This window comes from Rhinatrema bivittatum, chromosome 14, assembly GCF_901001135.1.
Source record: "Rhinatrema bivittatum chromosome 14, aRhiBiv1.1, whole genome shotgun sequence".
Lineage (NCBI taxonomy): Eukaryota > Metazoa > Chordata > Amphibia > Gymnophiona > Rhinatrematidae > Rhinatrema > Rhinatrema bivittatum.
The window spans coordinates 24420914-24440907 of record NC_042628.1 but is presented as its reverse complement, the minus strand read 5'-3'; the positions used below and the strand labels follow the sequence as shown (position 1 = coordinate 24440907).

Here is a 19994-nt window from a genome sequence, read left to right as displayed (position 1 = left end):
GGAGCTCTCTCTTCTAAAGCAGCTTTTCCCAGCCCTCTCCTGGACGCACCCCTCACCAGTCAGCTTGTCAGGAGATTCCCGAAACAGGTTTGCGCACATCGGAAACCCAGACTGGGCAAATCTATCACATTTTTCCACCCTTCTTCTCTCCCCTTTTCTTTGGGTTATGGGTTTCTCTCCCATCTGGTTTTTCCTCAGCCAGAGAAAGTCCATTCCCACATGGCAAAAATCTTGGACAAGGAGTCTCCAGCAGAGGAAACAGGAGAGAGAAGAAGTGGCACCCACAGCATGTAACCATCCAGTACATACAGAAAGTCAAAGAGGCCCCTGACCGGTAAGAGAGAGTAACAAAGAGGGCCCATACAGTTAACAGTCTGAAGTATTTATTTCTAGCTTATGGATTTACCAAGGAGAAAGTGTCTCATGTGTCAGTTCATTCTTGTTAAAGAAAATGCTTTAGAACCTTGTTACCATTCAAGTAGCCCTCTGACTCTTTTTGTACATTTGGAGACTGACATATAGCGAGCACCCAGGGTCTTAGAGGATAACCTCCCGCTTTATGAAGAATCCACTAGAGAGGACTTGAACAGCGTATGGGTTTGTTTGGTTTTTTTTTGTGACATAGGATTCCCAGAATTCAGCTTCACACACATCCTGAAAGGTCAACTGGCTGGGAATTCCCCAGGGCAGGATTGGGAACCACTGTCCTGAAAAGGACCACCAGCAAAAATAAAAGTCACATAGAGATGCACACTGCTTTAGCAGAGCATGAGGTGGAGCACATTAGGAAGGCAATAGTTTGTCTTTGTGGACATGCACATGGACAGCAGAAAGCTCTGAAGGGGCATGGCCTACCAGAATGCAGCAAGTGGAAAAGGTGCCAGAAAACTCTGGAAAGCAAGCGGGGGGGGGGGGGGGGGGGGGGGATACGCAGAACAGGCACCCTCTATAAACAGAGATAAAGTAATGCAACGTAACAAAGAAGCAGAAAATCTAAAGTTGAAATAAGCTCATTGGGTAATGTTCTGCGCTTATATTTAATTGCCGTATACATTACCGCAGTTTTGGGTTTTTTTTTCTAGCCAGCATGGTGGCTGAATAGCAAATACTGCACATTGCCACACAGAGAATCTGGTTTTGATTCCTGGCCTGGCCAGGGAGGGAGTAGTCACAGTCCCTGGGGGGGTAGCGGGTCTATATTTAGCTGAGTTCTAAAGGGAGCTATGGTTCGTGATTCCTGTCCGAGGACTCTCGCTGTGCTGGCTGATATGGGAGAGGGGTATAAAAGAGGAAACACCCCTGGAAAGCTGGCACTGAAGGCTCTTGGTGCTCTAGCCCAAAAGAGGCTGGTTCCAGCTGAGCTAGAATCCCAGAGCAGGAGGAACCTGCCAGGCCAAAAATCGTCAGTACAATCCCTAATTAATACTTGGGTTTTTTCGGGTTTTTTTGCGATGTTGAAGTTCATGAAATGTCAAGACGATTGAGGTTTCATTTTCAGAGGGGATCTTCAAAGCTCACATACACCTTCTGGAACAATGTTTATCTAGGAAACCTAAAAGACATCACAACCTAACCATAATTCAATTTTCCCCACAGCCAATATAACTAATAGAAGCCTAGAAAATAGATTTTAAAACACTTCTATATTTTTTTTCACTCCTTGCAGCTACAGTTAAAGAAGGCTCTTACTCCCGTAGCCTAAGCTATATACTTTACTGCAGCAAGGGAGCCAAACTTTTTAAAAATCATTGGTGCTGCTACCCTCATGAAAAAGTTACCCTTCCCTAGCCTCGGTGACGAAGTTTGTCCAATATTGGGGATGCTCAAGCACCCCCAGAGCTGGCACCTGTACTACATCGACAGCGGACGAGGTCAGCATCAGTGCCTTCCAAACGGGTTACGAACCAGCCTTTCGCATTCCATCGGTTATTGCAAAATCAGCCTTGACGTAGGTACCAGCTAGCATTTCCAAACTTGCAATCAAATATTTTCGGCTCATGTTTTCAATTTAGCTTCATGCAAATGAACCCTTCACAGTACCACTACGAACAGGAAGAAGTCAGGCAGCTTCCATACGCCCTCCAGATAACTCCAATTAAACAGAACGAAATCGAGCATCTCGATTCGATTACAAACTAAAGCAAAGGAGTATAAATAATGTGGCAGAAGAGGAAAGCATGGGGGGGGGGGGGGGGAAAAACCCCAAAGCCGGGAGAGCGAGCAAACGTACCGCATCCTCCCTATAACCTTCAGAAGTGTTAAAACAAATATCGTCCGAAGTAAGATTTAAAAGCTCACCGTGTATTTATTGCACGTAGCTTAAACACCAACGCTATTACACTTACTAGTGCGTTGTTTAAATAACGCCTCACTGACCTTTCACTGGAGAGAGGGGCGAAGCGTCCCAGAGCCGATTTTGCGCGAAGCAATGCTAAAGTGCTACTGCTTACAGGCGCGCGCGCGCGCGCGGAGCCCCTTCCTGTCGTCTCCTTTCCGGGCCCGGAGCGCGCGCTGACCACGCCTCGAGGCAGGAGCGCGCGCTCCGTTGCGCCGCCCCTTCTTCCACGTGGTAAGGCCGAAGGTATCGCTTCTTCCCCACTCTCTCCTGGGCTTCTCTTTGCACCCTGTCCAGAGCGCTCGCGTCTACCCACCCCACCCTCCGAGGCGCGTGCGCGCTTTTGCTCACGCGAGGGGCGAAAGAAACTGCCGCTAAACTCGCATTGTCCAAAGTAAAATTTCGTGCAGTACTCCTCCACCTTCCTCTATGACTGTACACGGCGCTGGCTATGTGCAAGTTTGCCGTGCAGGACTGAAGTTTCAGCGGGCGGACTGGTTTGGCCAGCAATGCAGATTGCATGTTATGCGTGGGCCATTAGTGGTAGCAGAACATGTGTGTCCTCCTAAGTACTACATGCTAAACCGTGGGGGGGTGAGTCTCCTTTTTACCTTGCTCGATGCTTCTGTAAGGAAATGAAGGTTTCTGTGTTTGACTTCACCCTAACATCTAAAACAGCACAAAGGTTGGTGGCATCTTATAGATGTAACAAGCTTAGGGCCCAGTTTACAAAGAGTTTTTCCTCATGGACAACAACAACAAAAAAAAAAAAATAGAAAAAAGCCCTTATTGAACTATAAGCTTTGAAAGGTTAGAGATCACCGGATCAGATGCATAAGCAGTAATGGAGGAGTTGGGTGTATAAGTGGGAGTAGATGGAAGGATTCAGAGGTAAATTTAAAATGCATGTCTGCTGGTAAAAAAACAGTGCTTTACTCATACAAATAGGCTTTTAAATAATTGCCCACTCTATATGCCATAAAGGTACATGTGTGTCACTGTGGAGCAGCATTCTTGTGGATGGAGTCGGGTGGGGTTTGGAATTCATATTCTTTTCCTTGAAAAAAAGAAAAGAAAAACCCACAGATGCACATTTAACAGGTGTAAATGTGTGCAGGTAGTTGTGAGAGAATTTTCAAAGGGAAAGTCCAATGTTTATTTTCCCATTGAAAATTTAGTGTAAAAGGCTGTGGGTAAAAAATGCAGCAGACTTTATACCAATACAGGCTGGTACAAAATCACACCCACGATGTACAGAGGAATGCTGGGAGTGGTCGTCATTATCAAGCACCATGTTCTGTTTAAAAGTTGTCAGCTATGGCACCTAGTTCTCTTTGTGCTCTGCTCCAACCCACAATCCACCTTAATAGCTATAAATGCTAATTTAAAAGGACAATAGCAATAATATTGTGCCGGGAGGGGGTGATAAGGGAAGAGTGTATACCCTTTCACCCTGGTGTTCAGTGTTAAGGAAGGCCACAGTAGGGCTGCCACAAGGGGTAGACAATAAGTTCGACTTCCCTGGATAAGCCAGGGGGTGTTATGCCACTCTTTTGAATCAATCCGCTAGCGTGCGAGACTGAAAGCAACCCTTGCCTTGGGCCCCATTTTGTCCAATGACTGTTCTGGGCCACAGTGCGTTCAGCTACAAAATCCATCAGGATGAATTGTTCTTGAAATTGGATTATGTGCACCTTAAAATGCTATGCAAGAGTCTTTGAGTTCTTCATGCCCTAACTTCACTCATGTCAACTTGGCAACACCAGGGCTGGATTTAAGATTTTGGTGCCAGAGAGCAGGGGGGGACAGTGCCCTGGTGGAGCCCCTATGAAGCTGCATCAACGCACAGCCCTAAAGCAAGCGGGAGCAGGCTCCTCCTTGGTCCGGGTAACTTTCCGGCCTCATAATTTGGAGCCCTTGGCGGTTTGCTTGTGCCTACATCCAGACAAGATGAAGCTGCTTTACGCTTGCTGACCATTTCTTGCGGGGAAAACTCCTACATAAACTTGATTTTTCAACGTCCTCTTCGCTAACACTGGCAATTCTGCTGCACAGACCATCAGGAAACAGCCTAAGGCTATACACATGTAGATGGTATCTGGAGAAGGCATTTTGTGGGCTCAAAAGCTTATGTACTACACCATCTTTTTGATTGATGCTTTCAAAGATCGCACTGTAGTAACATGCCAGCATCTTCAGTTAACTATTCCAGCTGTCATCATCGTTTCCAGTGGAAAATTATATATACTTGGGTAACATCATCCTAACGTCATTCTGTACTGCCCCGATGAAGGGAGCATAGCTAGTCACACCAGTATTGTTAGTCCTGACAAAGTTATCTCCTTCAACTTGTTTTTTTTAACTTTTATCCCTCATCAGAAAATCACACGCCTTATCCACACCGAACAGATAGCAGGGGGTCACCAAGAGAGCTGTGACAGCATAGATCATGCACTGTTTATAATCCTCTTTGCATTGCTCGCTGTATGCAAAAGCTCATTATCTTCCTGGTGGAACGCCAATGCAATATTTGGCTGTAATGGAAACAAACTTTCCATATTGTGGCCTTCCTGGTTTTTTTCTAGCAAGCCACACAGCGTCGGACTATGTACTTCCTCTCAGTGATCATTTTTAGAACACAAGAGGTGCCATGCAGGCTCAGACCAGTGTTCAGTCGAGTACAGTATCCTGCCTCTGACAGTGGCCAGCGCATGTCACTTGAAAGTCCCCAGCAACTCCTGAGAAGAAAAGTCCATTCCGTATTGCTCCCTCCCAGAAGTAAGGGGCAGAGATGCCAAGTCCATGTGGCTAATAATTCTTAATGGATCTGTCTTCCGGAGTACAGAAACTGGATTACAGGCAAAGTTTTCAACATGTCACAGCTTTTACAAAATGTACATAGTTTGATTCACCCAAACTGAGGACTTAGAAAACTTGTGTTAAGTCAGGGAGACAATTACCCTTGTGAGTCAATGACAAACCTTTTCCGTTGGGAAAAAAATCAGCAGAACCAGGGGTCATGATTTAAAACTCCAGGGAGGAAGACTCAGAACAAATGTCAGGAAGTATTTCTTCATGGAGAGGGTGGTGGATGCCTGGAACACCCTTCCAGAGGAAGTGATGAAGACCAAAACTGTGAAGGATTTCAAAGGGGCGTGGGATAAACACTGTGGATCCATAAAGGCTAGAGGATGGGAATGAAGTGAAGAGGTATGGGGGTGGCTTGCGGGAATAACTGCTACTACCTGATAATTAATATCCTTATTCAATAAACGTTCACACGGTTAATGCGACTCCAACATTGCTCTATGCTTCAACAGCAAGAGGAAATGTGGAAAAGAGGGTTTGCATTCAGGCAACAACCAACAAGGTAACACAGTCTGGGTAAACAAATAAGCGGGGGAGTAGCTTGCTTGTTGCGGCGGTTACTACCCCAAACCGATTAAGCCTGTTACTTCACTTGGAAAGTATATCTAGCGCAGCTCACTGCTTCAACGGCAAGGGGGGGGATGAAGAAATAGGATTTACACCCAGCCAACATCTAGCAAGGCATTGATCTGAGCAGTATGAGTATACAAACATCAGGGTAACTTGCACGATAGGGCGGTTATTACCCTCAAACATTAAGCCTTATACTTCACTTTGATACAGCTCCAACACTGCTCTCTGCATAAATGGCAGGGGTGGAAGGAAATTAGAATAAAAAAGCTACCAATAAGGGCCCTGAACTCAGCGGTCGGAGTAACAGATAAGTATGAGAAAATAAGTGTGAAAGCTTGCTAGGCAGACTGGATGGGCCATTTAGTCGTCTTCTGCCGTGATATCTATGTTTCTACGAGTCAAGAGGCTTGAGAAGAGCTACAGAGAGGGAGCCATGTCGACATTCAGAGGAACCAGGAACCAGCTGCACTGCAGCACCCTTTGGAAGTGCCCCAGTGAATCGTGAGCTCACCATCTGCACTTGCACATATTTTGGGGTACCCAGTTTATTCTATTTTGTTGGGATACTAAATTCCAGTGCTCCGATAGTAAGCATAGCTAAACATGCTGCCAAGGACTAGTCCGCATTTTTCTGGTAGGTAATAGAAATCTCTGAAACGAGTCAGAATTCTAAAAGGTGTTTTGAGATTAAAAGTTAAAAGTTGCCCCACAGTGTGGAATTTGTATGGATTGGACATGCTTGTTGATCCAAAACGTATTTGGGTAAGTTTCTTTACTTGTCTGAGAAGTGCGCTTGTGCTGTTTCAGTAGTAGGAATATGTTAAAACTGACGTTGAAATTGCTTTTTATCCAGGCAGGATTAGCCCTTAGCCCTGTCACTTGGCAGAGGGGTGGGATTGTGGGAAAGGGAGTGCTGCTCAGGAGAGAAGAACTAAAATTCCATCCTTTCCGAAGGTCACCCTGGACACCATGACAGGAGCAGAGACCTTCCTCAACTTAGGGGTCGCTAGGACATCAACTTAAAGTAGCTAAAATGATGGGGCCAGATGGGATACAGCCGAGGGTTTTAAGGGAACTTAGAGAAGTCTTATCTGCTTCACCGGCTAACGTTTCAAGGCTGCTTTAGGCGTTGAGAGCAGTTCTGAAGGACTGGAGACAGGCAAATGTGGTTCCTCTTCAGAAAAGTGGAAGTAAGGAGGAGGCTGGAAACTACAGGCCGGTTAGTCTGACCTCTGAGTACATTTAATGGAATCACTGCTAAAACAGAGGTTAGTGCAGTTTCTGGAATTCCTTGGATTACAAGATCCAAGGCAGTGTGGTTTTACAAGATGACTCTGATCAAGTTCTTTGACAGAGTGAGTTGGAGCAGGGGAGAGTGTTAGATGTAGTGTTCTTGAACTTTAGTAAGATCTTGCATAGGCGACTTGTAAATAAATTGAGCCCCCTTGGAATGGGCAGTAAAGTGACTGATTAGGTTAAAAACTGGTTTAGTGGGAGGCTACAAATGGCCATGGTAAATGGTGCTCACGTCAAGGAAAGGGACGTTACTAGTGATGGGACTCGAGGATTGGTCAATGGACTGACTTTTTTTCAACATTTTCATAAGTGATATTGTGAAAGGACTGTTGGGAAAGGTTTGTCTTTTTGCGGATGATACCAAAATCTGCAACTGGAAGATATGTAAAGCTTGAGGAAAGATCTAGAGTCTGGCATCTAAAGCTAAAAAATGTAGTCATGCATTTGGGTTGCCCAAAGGTGCAGTACAGTCTAGGGATGAATTTCTTCTATGTACAAATCAAGAGCAGGATCTGGGGGTGATCATATTTGATGATCTCAAGGTGGCTAAACAGGTGGATAAGGTGACAACAAAAGCTAGAAGGATGCTGGTATCTACTAGGGAGAAGAATGGTCAGCAGAAAACAGGAGGTAATATTGCCCCTGTATATCCCTGGTGAAACCTCATTTGGAATACTGCATACAGTTCTAATGACAGGAGTCAAGTGGCACCTTATATAGACTAACCAGTTTATTAAAGCATGAGGTTTTGAGGACAGAGTCCACCATCAGATGCATGAAATGATGTACAAGAGATGGGTTTAAAATATATAGAACAGAGAGAAGGCATTGGATTAGGCAGGACATGGTGTGGAGAGAGTGTTAATTGCATTATAGTATAGCCTACTGACAACTGAGGTAAGTGTGAAAAGACAGAATGATCTGCTAAAGGTTAAGTTCATAAATAGATGTAGTGAGCTATGAAGCTATTGTCTCTGTTCAGGCCTAGGGTGATGGTGTTAATTAGTTCCAATTCAGCAGTTTCACACTGGAGTGCTCCCTTCTCTGTATGGCAACCTTAAGGTCAGACAGAGAATGTCTTGGAAGATTGAAATATTCTGCCACTGGTTTCTGAATGTTGCCATTTCTAATGTCAAATTTATATCCGTGTATTCTTTTTCTTATAGATTGACCTGTTTGTCCGACGCAGACAGCAGAGGGACATTGCTGGCAGGAGTTGGCATATATTACATTGGAAGAAGAGCAGGTGAATGAGCCCCAGACGTTAGAGTTGATGTTGTTGGGTCCTTTGATGCTGTTGTCTGGGTTAATATGTGGATGGATTTGGCATCTGGGTTTTTGGCAGGGTTCCTGAGTTGGCGTCGTTGTACAATTTGTGATTGCTAGTGAGTATCCATTTGCGGTTGGGGGGCTTGTCAGTAGGCCAGGATAGTCTTGCCACCCACAGTCTGTGAAAGGATGGTATCATTGTCCAGGATGGGTTGCAGATCCTTGAGGATATGGTTCAGTGGTTTCAACTGGGAGCTATAAGTAACAAGCAGAGGTGTTCTGTTGTGTTGGGTTTTTTTTGGGGGGGGGGGGGGTTTGTGGGATGATCCTGTAGCAGAGTGTGCCTGGGTATTTGTCTGGCTCTGTTGATTTGTTTTCCTGTCTCATTGGGTAGGTACTGAAATTCCAAGAATGTCTGTTGTAATTTCTCCAGATGGGAGTCCCTCTCTGAGGGGTCAGAACAGATACAATTATGCCATAGGGCTTGGCTGTAGACAATAGACTTGGTGGTGGGGGGTGGGTGGAAGCTGGAGGCATGTAGGTATCTATGCTAGCCAGTGGGTTTTGGTGTAATGTGGTTCTTGTGTGTCCTTCATGTATTTGGACAGTGGTGTCCAGAAAGACTCCGGTTGATGGTGAGGTGGAGTTTGTTGAATTCTTGGTGGAATTCTGTATATATTTTACCCATCTCTTGTACATCGCGTCATGCATCTGACGAAGTGTTCTTTGTCCTTGAAAGATCTTGCTTTACTAAATTGGTTAGCATATAAGGTGCCTCTTGACTCCTTTCATTTTTGCTACACCAGACTAACACCGCTATCCCTCTGAAGATTTTGTATACAGTTCTGGAGACCACATCTTCAAAAGATGAACAGAATGGAGTTAGTCCAGAGGATGGGTACCAACACGGTCAGAAATTTTAATTGTAAAGCATTTGGGGACAAACTTAAAGATCTAAACATGTATACCCTAGAGGAAAGGCAAGATAGGGGAGATATGCTAGAACAGTGGTTCCCATCCCAGGGGTCCTTCAAGATGCAAGAAAGTGTAGCTACAGTGAAAGTGTGGACTGCTGCTACCAGCAATGATGAGCTGCTGTCACAGGCCAAGAGACAAGAGTGGGGCCTGTTGCTGCTCTGAAAACGTCACCCCATATTGCTGCTGCAGACTAGGAGGAAGGGAGACAGAGAGGGGCTGTCTGCACCCATTAGAAGCCTCAAACCTCACTGCCAGAGATGGGGAAGTGAGGGACCATCTGCAGTAACCATAAAGCTCACTGCGGTTCTTTGTGAGGATGTGGAGACAGAGAGGTGTTTGATTGCGGCCGTCGGACCCTTCAGCAGCCACTGCTGCACACTGAGGAAGGCAGGAGGGAGCAGAGCCATCACTGCAGTGTGAATTATTTCCTGCTACTGCTGCAGTCTGGCCCCACACAGAGAGAAGGAGGGGTGAGCTGCACCAAAAAAATGTGAGCAGAATGGCTCAAAGGAAGAAAGAGGGAAACTGTCTGGGGAAGACAAAGTGGAGAAGGAATGAAGGGCGACTTTATCTTCAGCATTATCAGAGCACCGCCAAATTCTTTCAAGATGTCTGCACTCTCTCGGACAGGGCCTTGTATGCAGCAGGCTGAGTCTTTCTTCCTAGCTGGCTTCCTGAATTTTAAAGGGGCCACAGTTATCAAGCGCCACCATTTTTTAAAGCAGTATTCCAAGTAGACTCCTGTACCTTAGGGGGTATTAAGATGCACTTCCTCTGTTAATCGACAGGCATCTGGTTTACCTCTGGTTTAAAGCTACTCATAAATAATCAGCTGTAGGTCAACAAGCAACTTTCATGGAAAAGTCCAAGAGAAAATGGTCCAATCCAATTAATGTTAGGGATCTTAGGTTAAAGATAATCTCTGCCCTCCCCCCACCCATCCAACTCGGGAGCTTAGCAGTAAGTCAATAGTGTGAAGTACCATGTGGGTAGGTGCAGAATAGATCTGAAAACAGTCCAACAGCAAACATAGATGAAAGCAAATGTACTGCCAGAATGGCAGAAAGGTCATCAAGATGAAGATTGAAAATCCCCAGTAATAGAGACTACGGATGAAATAAAAGCAATTAATTCCTATGATGCGGCAGGGGTGCTCATAGGCCGTTGGTAGATGAGGATTACCACCCGGGAGCGATCCCCAGTGGGAAACCTCAAACATTCACGGCTGGCAAGTGATTGTTTTTAAGTCCCACGTTTGAAACAAAGCAGATTTTTTTTTTTTTTTGAGAAAATGTGTTTAAACCCCTTCCTCACCTCCTGGATCTTGGCAGGGGGCAACATTCAACCAAAATAGGCCCCTTGATTTCAAAGTCAGGTTTCTACAGTCATCATAGAAGCAGGCTTGGTATCAAGAATTCAGTCATTGATAGCTAATACGGATGTGCATTCATTTTATCCGTTTCATATGTTTCCTATACAAGCATGCAATATGAAACGTATGAAACGAATGCACATCTAATTGACATGTAATGGGAAACATATGAAACGAATTAAACGAATGAAACAAATGCACATCCCTAATAGCTAATGCCTTTTTATTCACCAAACAAAAGTCAAAATACATTTACAATTGGTTGTTGATGGAAGGCCAGGAGATACAACACCTCCAAGAGACGCCAAAAACATTAAGACCCCATATCTATCCTTGCCAAACTGTCAGATAAAAAGTGCCTAATAACCTCCATTTGTCAGCAAAGCACGATTACCTGCTTCAGAGGGAAATTGAGCTAAAACCCCTAAATGTGTATTCTTGTAAAACACTTGGGGGGGAGGGCAATTTTTAAACAGCCCGTGTGCCAGCAAGCTAATTTTCAAAGGGAAATGTCCCACTGAGTTTCCCTTTGAAAATTTGGGCCGGCGGAGGAATTGCGAGTATCTGAGCCTACTTTGGAGCAGGTGCAAAGGGCGCGTATGAAAGTAAGCCACAAGGATTTAAAAATGAACAGTGCGCAAACGTTTACTCACATCCCCGGAAGGGAAAGGCGGGCAACATTAAAACTGCATCTTTACACGAGTAGATACGGGTTCACAGATGTGGGGGGAGTCTGAAAATTGCCCGCCCCATCATTTAACCTTTTTTATGCAAACAAAAAATAATAAAGGGAGAAAAGGGCAGAGAAAATAAAAGAAAGATGACTGGTTCTTATTGCAGATTATAGGAGTCGGCTTAACTACACTTTTTGTTTTGGAAAATGACATAAAAAAGAATGAAGACGCCCATTAAACTGCTGGCCTTTCCGTTCTTCCCGTGTGCCTGCAAATAAAACCAAAGAGAGAAAAAGTAAAGAATGCTATTAAGACTGAGTCATTCTACTTTCCAGAAAAAGAGGCGCACAGTTTATAACCTTTTAAATTATCTATTTTGTATTTACTGAGAAACATCAGATACTCCCAAATAAATCATTTATACGAGAGAAAACTATCCATAGCATATTAGAGGAAGAGTCAAGAGTCCTTGTTGCATATTCTACTCATATATACGGGCCGATACAGTAAAAACCGCGGGCGAGCGCAGGCCACTCTCCTCTGCGCGCGATTCAGTAAATAAATTTATTTAAATTAGGCCCGGCAGTAAAAGAGGTGCTAGGGACACTAGCGCATCCCTAGCGCCTCTTTTCGGACAGGAGCGGCGGCTGTCAGCGGGTTTGACAGCCGACGCTCAATTTTGCCGGCGTCAGTTCTCGAGCCCGCTGACAGCCATGTGTTCGGAAACCGGAGGCTGGCAAAATTGAGCATTCAGTTTTCAAGCCGCGGGCCTATTTCAAATTTTTTTTTTTTTAAACTTTCGGGACATCCGATTTAATATCGCCATGATATTAAGTCTGAGGGTGTACAGGAAAGCAGTTTTTACTGCTTTTCTGTGCACTTTCCCGGTGCCCGGAGAAATTAGTGCCTACCTTTGGGTAGGCGTTAATTTCTTAAAGTAAAATGTGTGGCTTGGCTGCACATTTTACTTACTGAATCGCGCGGGAATACCTAATAGGGCCATCAACATGCATTTGCATGTTGCGGGCTATTAGGTTCGGGGGGGTTGGACGCGCGTTTTGAACGCGCTATTACCCCTTACTGAATAAGGGGTAAAGCTAGCACATCGAAAACGTGTGTCCAAATGCCGGCTAACTGTATCGGCCCGACAGAGGTAAAAAGCAAGGTGCAAATCTTTAAAACACAGGGAAAATGAGAAGAAAGAAAAATGTAACTGTTTAAGCAGCTCAGATAATTGTGCACTGCCTGTAATCTGATTAAGCATTAGGGCATTTCCTCCTCTTCATGAGGGGAGGAAATGTCTCATATGGGTTTATTCTTAAGAAAAGACTGAAGGTGAATAGTTCTCAGGAATATATATGTGGTCCCGTGGGAATTCACAGTGCACTTGCAGGGGAAATTAAGAAAGAAAAAAAAAATGCCCCAATTGATACAATGGGCCTGATATTCAGTGCCATTTGTCTGGCTAAATCCGGACTGCTGGTTGACTGCATCCAGGTTATCTGGCTAAATAGGTAGCCGGATAAAACTTAGCTGGGGTAACATGGAGGCATTCTGGGGGAGTTTCTGGGCAGATTTGGTAGCCAGATAACTTAGCCAGCTAACTTTGCTGCTGAAGAGCAGTCCTAAAGTTAGCCGGATAAAGTTATTTGGCTATTTTTAAGTTAGTTATATATATATATTCAGCGGCACAGCTGAATATCCCAACAAAGTTTATCCAAGTAACCTTACTGGCCAGATAGCAGCTGAAAATGGAGCCCCAATATCTTTATGCATATCTAGAAACGCTCCTGCATTGGCTCACCATTCAGATATCGGAAGATATTTTAATCTTCTTACCAAAAAAAAGCAACCAAAAAAAAAAAACCCCCCAAACAATTTTTTCTTTTAAAGAAAAGATGAAAAATCTAATTGTGAGCTGAATTCAGGATCAGATAAATCAACAGCATTTTCTGAAATGTCTCTCAAAGTGCTGAAACGTTGAAACTATCAGATGGGTAGCACTGTGTCCCTCCCCTCTTTCTAAGCTGATTAAGTTGGTGTCTAGCCATAGGGATATAATAGTCCCTGATACCAGTCAGCATTTGCTGTACATACGCTATATAAAAGCTGGAAATAAATAAATACAGGAGAGATTGCAGTGGGAGGCATTTTAAGGACTTCCATCACATATTTGTAAACACGTCCAAAGGAGGAATTATCCAGGAGTTTGGAAAATGAATCAAGCAAAGAGTCGTATATCTAGTTTAGATGTGCAAAGCCCAAAATTTTGGTTTGGCCTTCGTTTTCGGCCCACCGTGGGAAATGTCGTATTTCCCGCGGTTTGGGCCTCTGAAGTTCAGGGGGACCCGAATTTTGGGTTAGTGCGCGCTATCATTTAAACGGGAAAAATTTGTTCGGGTTTCGGAGTCCCCGAACCAGGACGAATGCACATCCCTAATACCTGGTAGCATTCTTCTAATATTGAAGCGAGAGGTTGTCTTTGACTAGATGTAAACTCTGTGGAAGAGGGACTTTTATGTTGTGTGGCTAACAGGGCTGTAAAAATGTTAGGTACCAGTAGTAGTAATCAAATCAGAGTTACTATCTGCGAGTTCTCCACGTGCGCCCCAGATCACCCAGTCTGACTCTGGGCTCCTCTAATAATTGATTCTGCAGCGGAAACTTGACTTCTGCGTAAGAGATAAATTTACATAATGGCGTCATGCATCCCAAAACTAGTTTCCATGCAGTATACTTCCAAGGAAACACTCCTAGCCAGCCACTAGTGTTCTTCCCAGTGGTCCTTGGGCTGTGCTGTGTAGCATCCCAGGCCCCAGCTGGCCCGGGAATTGAACTTAGATCCTCTGCATGGCAGTGCTACCGCCTCTGAGCTGCTGGTTTGGCCCCTGGCCCCGTAATCTCACTTTATGATAAATGCTGCACCAACAACAACAACAAAAAGCTGGTCCTTCCTTTTTCCCCTCCAAAAAAAAATAATTTCTTGGAACAGCATTTCATCTAATAGTTACATTCTGCTGCAATATAACAAGTCTGCTGTATGACAAACAAACGAGATGGCTTCCAGGCTGCTTGTTAGAAAGAGAGCGCTGCACTATTTATAAAGACCTCAGTTGAAATGAGCAGTTCAGATTTGTTTAGACAGTCACCTTATGAAGCACGAAGAGCAGCTGCCTGCAGAGTGTCTTGTGATAAATAAGATGTAACCTTTTGACAATCTTTTTCTGGTTTTCTTCCCCCGCCAAATTTAGAACATTCTTAAGAAAAATCTGAATTCTTTTACATTTAAAATAACAAAGATACGGCCGGCTCGGCTCTGCCTCTCGATCTCTCCAGGTCATCCCTGATCATAAAGAGATGCAGAACAACAAAACCAGGGAACCTTCAGCGTTGCATCTAGCACAGGATCCTTGCTTGGGACGTCTTGTGAGCTCCATTCAGTTTTACTGGACCAATTTAATACGTTTGTGACTAAGCTTCCGCACACTATCGTGCCTTCATCGGGTGAGGCCGAGCTTATTTCTGTAGCAGGAAGGATAGCGCTCGAAAGCTACTCCGAAATGGATTAGGTTAGTCCAAAATTAAGGGCAGCTGACAACTTGGCTGGCCCTTGTTTCTCTGCACACAGTTTTGCACTAAAATTAAGTCCAGTGCATCCTTCCTCCACCTTGGTGAAAGATCCAGATGTGTGCACACCGTCCAGATGCATCTTGGATAGATGACTGTGCCAGAGGAATCATCAGTCTCTAACTTGTTCAGACTAATCTGGTTGTTAAAAAGAAAACCAGAAAAGGTGTGGGGCAGACAGGCTATCTTTGTTAGATTAGTAAACTGTTTTAAAATGCAAGCCATCAAGGACTGCTGACGGTAGCCATGGCACGGCTTTCAGTATGTGTGCGGCAAAACCCTGGGATAAAATGGGGGAACTAAATTTATCAGCAAGCTCAGACTGCCCATAATTAAAAAGATAGAATCAGCTCAGTACCTCCTGTGTGCGTTTTACTAAATCCACAATGGATGGGTGCATTCACCGATTGGCTTCATAATGAGAGACAGTAGCCCCGATTACTGAGATATCTGCCATGGCATTAGTTAGGGGGTTAGTATGGTGGGGCTGGGAATGTGTGGATAACACCTGTACATTCCTGACCTCAGGAATATGGGATTTACTAAACCGCTGCACTCGGGAACCGCAGTTCAGTAAATCTCACGGGAAATAACTTGACACAGCTTAGTAAATAAGCCCGTTTATTGTATCATGAATGCTTCTGTAGGGCTGTAATTGTCATGGCTGTAGTGGATTATTGCTGCTATAAACCACTTCAAGCTAAAACTAGAAAGGCAATTTAGAAATACAAACTAAATAAAAAATTAACAGTTTAATTAGTACTTACCTTATGTTCCAATACAGTCAGACATAACCAATGAAAACTATAGTGCAAGTAATAGTATGTAAGACCATCACTTGCAGCTTACAGGATGCCTTGACTTGAGTATCTGTTCAGCTTCATGGTTTTTATACTCGGATCGAGTGTAATACCTAAGACAGGCTTGGAGGACAGCCCTTTCTGACATGTTGGCTGAAAATTAAATCCTGTGTGAATCAGGGTGAGGGTGGGGAACTATCTATCTAGGACAGGGATGGCAAACTCCAGGCCCCGAGTGCCACAAACAGGCCAGGTTTTTAGGATATCCACAATGAATACGCATGAGGAAGATCTGCATACAGTGGAGGTAGTGCATGCAAATCTCTCTCATGCCTGTTCAATGTAGATATCTTGAAATCCTGGCCCGTTTGTGGCACTCGAGGACTGGAGCTCACCATCCCTGATCTAGGATCAGCAGATCTTGAACTGGCAGCCCTGGATGGGAAGAGGTGGAGAGCTCGCCACAAAAGCCACTGGAAGCCTAAGAACTGGGAACAACCTTAAATCCGAATTACCAAGAAGTAGACCTGCCTAGAAGGTTCCTGACTGGTGCAGCAGGGGGGAATGCCTGATTGGGTTCAGGATTTGAGGAAAAACTCTGGAAATCAGTTTCTGCTGGCACAACAGCCTTCTGGGTCGCTTCCTCCAGAATTTCTGTTCCCGTGCTCCGGCCCAAATTACTTTCTTGTTCTTGGTATGTTGGCGCCTTTAGGGATTTCTGCCTTGTTGCTGGTGTCTTCCCACTCCCCTGGTCTGAGCTCCTAAGCTTTCCAACCTCGGTACAGACTGGGCTTAGCCTACCTTCTACTTCCTCTCTTGAGCTTGGCAATAGACTTGGGGGTACACACCGTGTGCTTCTTAGTCAGTCTGCTGTGTATATTTATATGTAAACTGCTTGGCATGTTTTTCTATTATAAATGCTGTATAACATTTTTTAATAAATACATAAATTAGCCACTCATGGCCCAGCCATAACTTGATACTGGCACCCTGCTGCTTAAACCAACTGGGAACAGCCGTTTGAACCCAGACCAAAGAAGAATTAAAAGTCCCATGTAATGCTAGAAATAATTAATTACTGCCTGGAGCTGATCGGGTTTTGCCTTCTCTGAACTCAGCACTGTCTTCATCGCATGAACATAACTGTGCTATAGGATATGCTTTTCTGTCACACTAACAGTAGAAATGGCATGATGATATTACTACAGGTGGATTGCTAAATGCACTTTTAGCATCAGTACGACAAATAAACTCTTTTAAAATCTTAGTCACCTGGTCCGGTGCTGCTCATTGCCATATGGGTTTCTGATCCTTACACTGGCTGGGGGTAGGGATGCTACAAAAGCAGTATTCTCATCTCCTGGGTGCAGAACGGCGAAACGCAGAGGGTGCACGTTTGCAAGGATTCAGAGGGAGCCGTGCTTTATGGCTCATAACCAAGGACTGTCACTAGAAAGAGAGAGAGGGTTAAAAATGGTGAAAAATCCTAGGTAATAGTGAATGCATACGCATCACATCATTGCCTCAATGAAAGCTGGTTCCCATTGAGCAGGGAGGAAGCTACTGGACCAACACCCTCCCCTCAACTTATGTAAACAGGATGAACAAAATCATCATAATTCTGATTTCTCTTTGTGAGCTCAGTTAAATTCCTTAGCAGTGGCTAATTTTGCAGTGACCTAGCAAAGGATGTTCAATTCGAGACCTAGTCACGAATAGGATAGTCAGATAAAATTTCTACCTGCAACTTGCTTGATGACTTATTTGAGTATATTTAAGTTAATTAACACAGCAGCCACATTAGTTCATTCCTTAGGGAAAATAAGCATTTGTTGCTTTTGTGGAAACCTTTGGGGGTTCTCAATAAATTGAGGTCTTGAACATTGTCAGAAACCTATGTTGCCACCACCCTGTTAATACCGAAAAGTATGAAAGCAGCATGATTGGTAAAGAGATGATTGTAAAAAAAATAATAAAAAGAATTAGTAACAGAATGTGGTCACAGTAGAAAATGCAGTCTCCTCATCTCAAAAATGTATACAAATCTAAGAAATTAAAAAAAAAAGATTTTGACAAAGAAGGAATGGAAATAGAATTAATATCAGCCGAAGATAGAGGTCAGCAATGGAACACACAACTAGATGTCTCTGATGACCCTACAGCCAGTGGGGTTTTCAGGAGATCCACCATGAATAAGCTTGATAAATCTGCATATACTGGGTCTTCAGTGCATGCAGAACATATCATATGCTTCGTTGTGGATCTCCTGAGAATCTGACTGGAGTCTGGTGGTGCTGTCACCTGGGCAGATTTGAGAAGCCCTTCTGTAAGTACGCTGGGTGTGCAGACCCCAACTAGCCACAAAACCTCTGGGTGGACCTTATAGGCTGCTGCTGCTGAAAGACATTCTGCCAATATGAAGCTTTATCACTGCTTGATCCACTCAGAACAATCTCTCTCTAGAGATCCATAATGAGCATCAGCTAATCTGTAAAAGTTTCCAGGTTCTCCTGCGTTACCGCTGCTCTGATTTTAGTTTTCATTGGAAAACTCATGTTTGCATTCTTGCCTGTTGGTTAGAAGGTCATGACAGTTGGCCTTTGATTTTGGATACAGTTGGGTGGTTGTCATGTTGTTAGTTCACTTGAATGTGTGGGAGTAAAGGTCAATAAACCAAAACAAAAAGTGATTTCTTTTTTTATTGGGCTAACAATACATCTCAAATTGAAAATGATGGAATGATTGCTGAATCTCATAATCAACCTTTGCAGTTGCTAAGAAACTTTTTTACAGGGAGCTCCATGCAGCAAAATTTCAGTTGCTTGAACTGGATTCAGTAAAGTTTACTCAAACTTGGAGCTTTTGGTTCTTTGCAAATATCATCTCATGTCATTTGCATGTGAAAGTTCTGTTGTTCTGTGTATGCGGCCGGGACAGGAACAATGTGTCCGTATTGCAGAAGTGGAGAAACAGGACCTTGCTACAAAGTAACGTTACACAATGGAATAATGCTTAACTGCCTCAGCTGTAGAATGAAGAAAGAAACCCCAAGGACCGCAACATTTCCTGTTCCCCGAGGCAGGCTTTGGGGCATAGGCAGTGATTTCTACTTCCAAGGGAAGAAACCAACTTTTCAAAAATGATTGGGGGGTGCTCACATAACACAAACTACTGAGAGGAAGGAAGCAGTTCAGTGGAAGTCTACTAAAATGATGTAGAGCCTACAACATAATCCCTACAAATAGAGGATTAAAACTCAAAATGTACTTGCTGGTGGAAAGAAGGGAGCTAGATGACACGATAGAAACAATGTCCTTTTTTCTTCTAAAAGACGGTGTCCGCTGGGGAAGGCGCTAAAACTGCTGTACACCAAAATGGTGCCCAAAGGTGACGGATTAATTTACTCTGGCATGTCCCCAGCAGACGCCATCATTTTGGAGAAGAAAGAGGAGCACACTCATGTACGAAGCCTGGGCTTGGGACCCGGCCTCCAGTCAGGCCCCAGCATCAGGCCTTGGCCTAGCCAAGGCCCAGGAGTTGGGAGCCGGCCTCTGGACCGGGCGCTTTGTGGAGGCCCGGGCTGATGCTCTTTGCATAGGACTTAGGTCAAGGTTGAGGCGACCTACCATGGCCTAGACCTATGCAAGGCCGGGGCCTTGGCTTAGGCTCTCTCAGCGGATCCCACCCAGACAAGGTAAGTGGGGGCCGGTGAGGAACCTGGTCCCGGCATTTTTCCGGATGGGAAGAATGAGTGGTAGAGACAGGAGGCACCGTTTTGTTTTTACTCCCGTCGCTATAACAAGGTAGAACTATTGCCTCCTCTCTTGCACCTATAGTGAAACATTGGTTTGAATTGAACCATCAAGTCCATCAATTACAATTTATTGTGATTCAGCTGTTAAAGTGCAAGAGGGACGTTAATATTTCCACCTTGTTACAGCGACGGGAGCAATTGTTTACCTAAATGTGGCAACGCCAGAATCAGCAAGACTAAATTCAGTATTAGAATGGGAAGTATGCTTACGATCGATATGTGGGGCTTTTGAATGATTTTTTTTTTTTTTTAATATTCATGCTTGAACGTTCCTAGTTAAGCAGGTTTGATGGAATACGTGCTTGAAGAGCGCCACCCATTTTTTGTTACAAAACAGGTGTTTGACAGATTTTCATTTGTATAAAGGTAGGACACACTAGTTAGCATC

At 44.2% G+C, this 19994-nt stretch overlaps 2 protein-coding genes across 7 annotated transcripts in view; one reads left to right on the top strand and one right to left on the bottom strand.

The window, feature by feature from the left end:
* Positions 1 to 2562, bottom strand: part of LITAF (lipopolysaccharide induced TNF factor) — a 32636-nt gene extending 30074 nt beyond the window's left edge. Inside the window, exon 1 of one of the 3 annotated variants that reach the window (XM_029577114.1) lies at positions 2299 to 2562. The gene's annotated coding sequence lies outside the window, so the exon portion shown is untranslated. The remainder of the gene's footprint in view (positions 1 to 2298) is intronic. The other 2 variants (XM_029577115.1, XM_029577113.1) reach the window with 2 other exon arrangements.
* Positions 2563 to 2650: 88 nt separating this feature from the next.
* Positions 2651 to 19994, top strand: part of SNN (stannin) — a 178000-nt gene continuing 160656 nt past the window's right edge. For 2 of the 4 annotated variants that reach the window (XM_029577119.1, XM_029577121.1), the window contains exons 1-2: positions 2956 to 3020; positions 8239 to 8318. In XM_029577119.1, coding sequence (XP_029432979.1) covers positions 2971 to 3020; positions 8239 to 8318 — 130 coding nt within the window. In that variant the 5' untranslated portion in view covers positions 2956 to 2970. Of the gene's footprint in view, positions 2930 to 2955; positions 3021 to 8238; positions 8319 to 19994 lie in introns of those variants that run through there. The other 2 variants (XM_029577117.1, XM_029577118.1) reach the window with 2 other exon arrangements.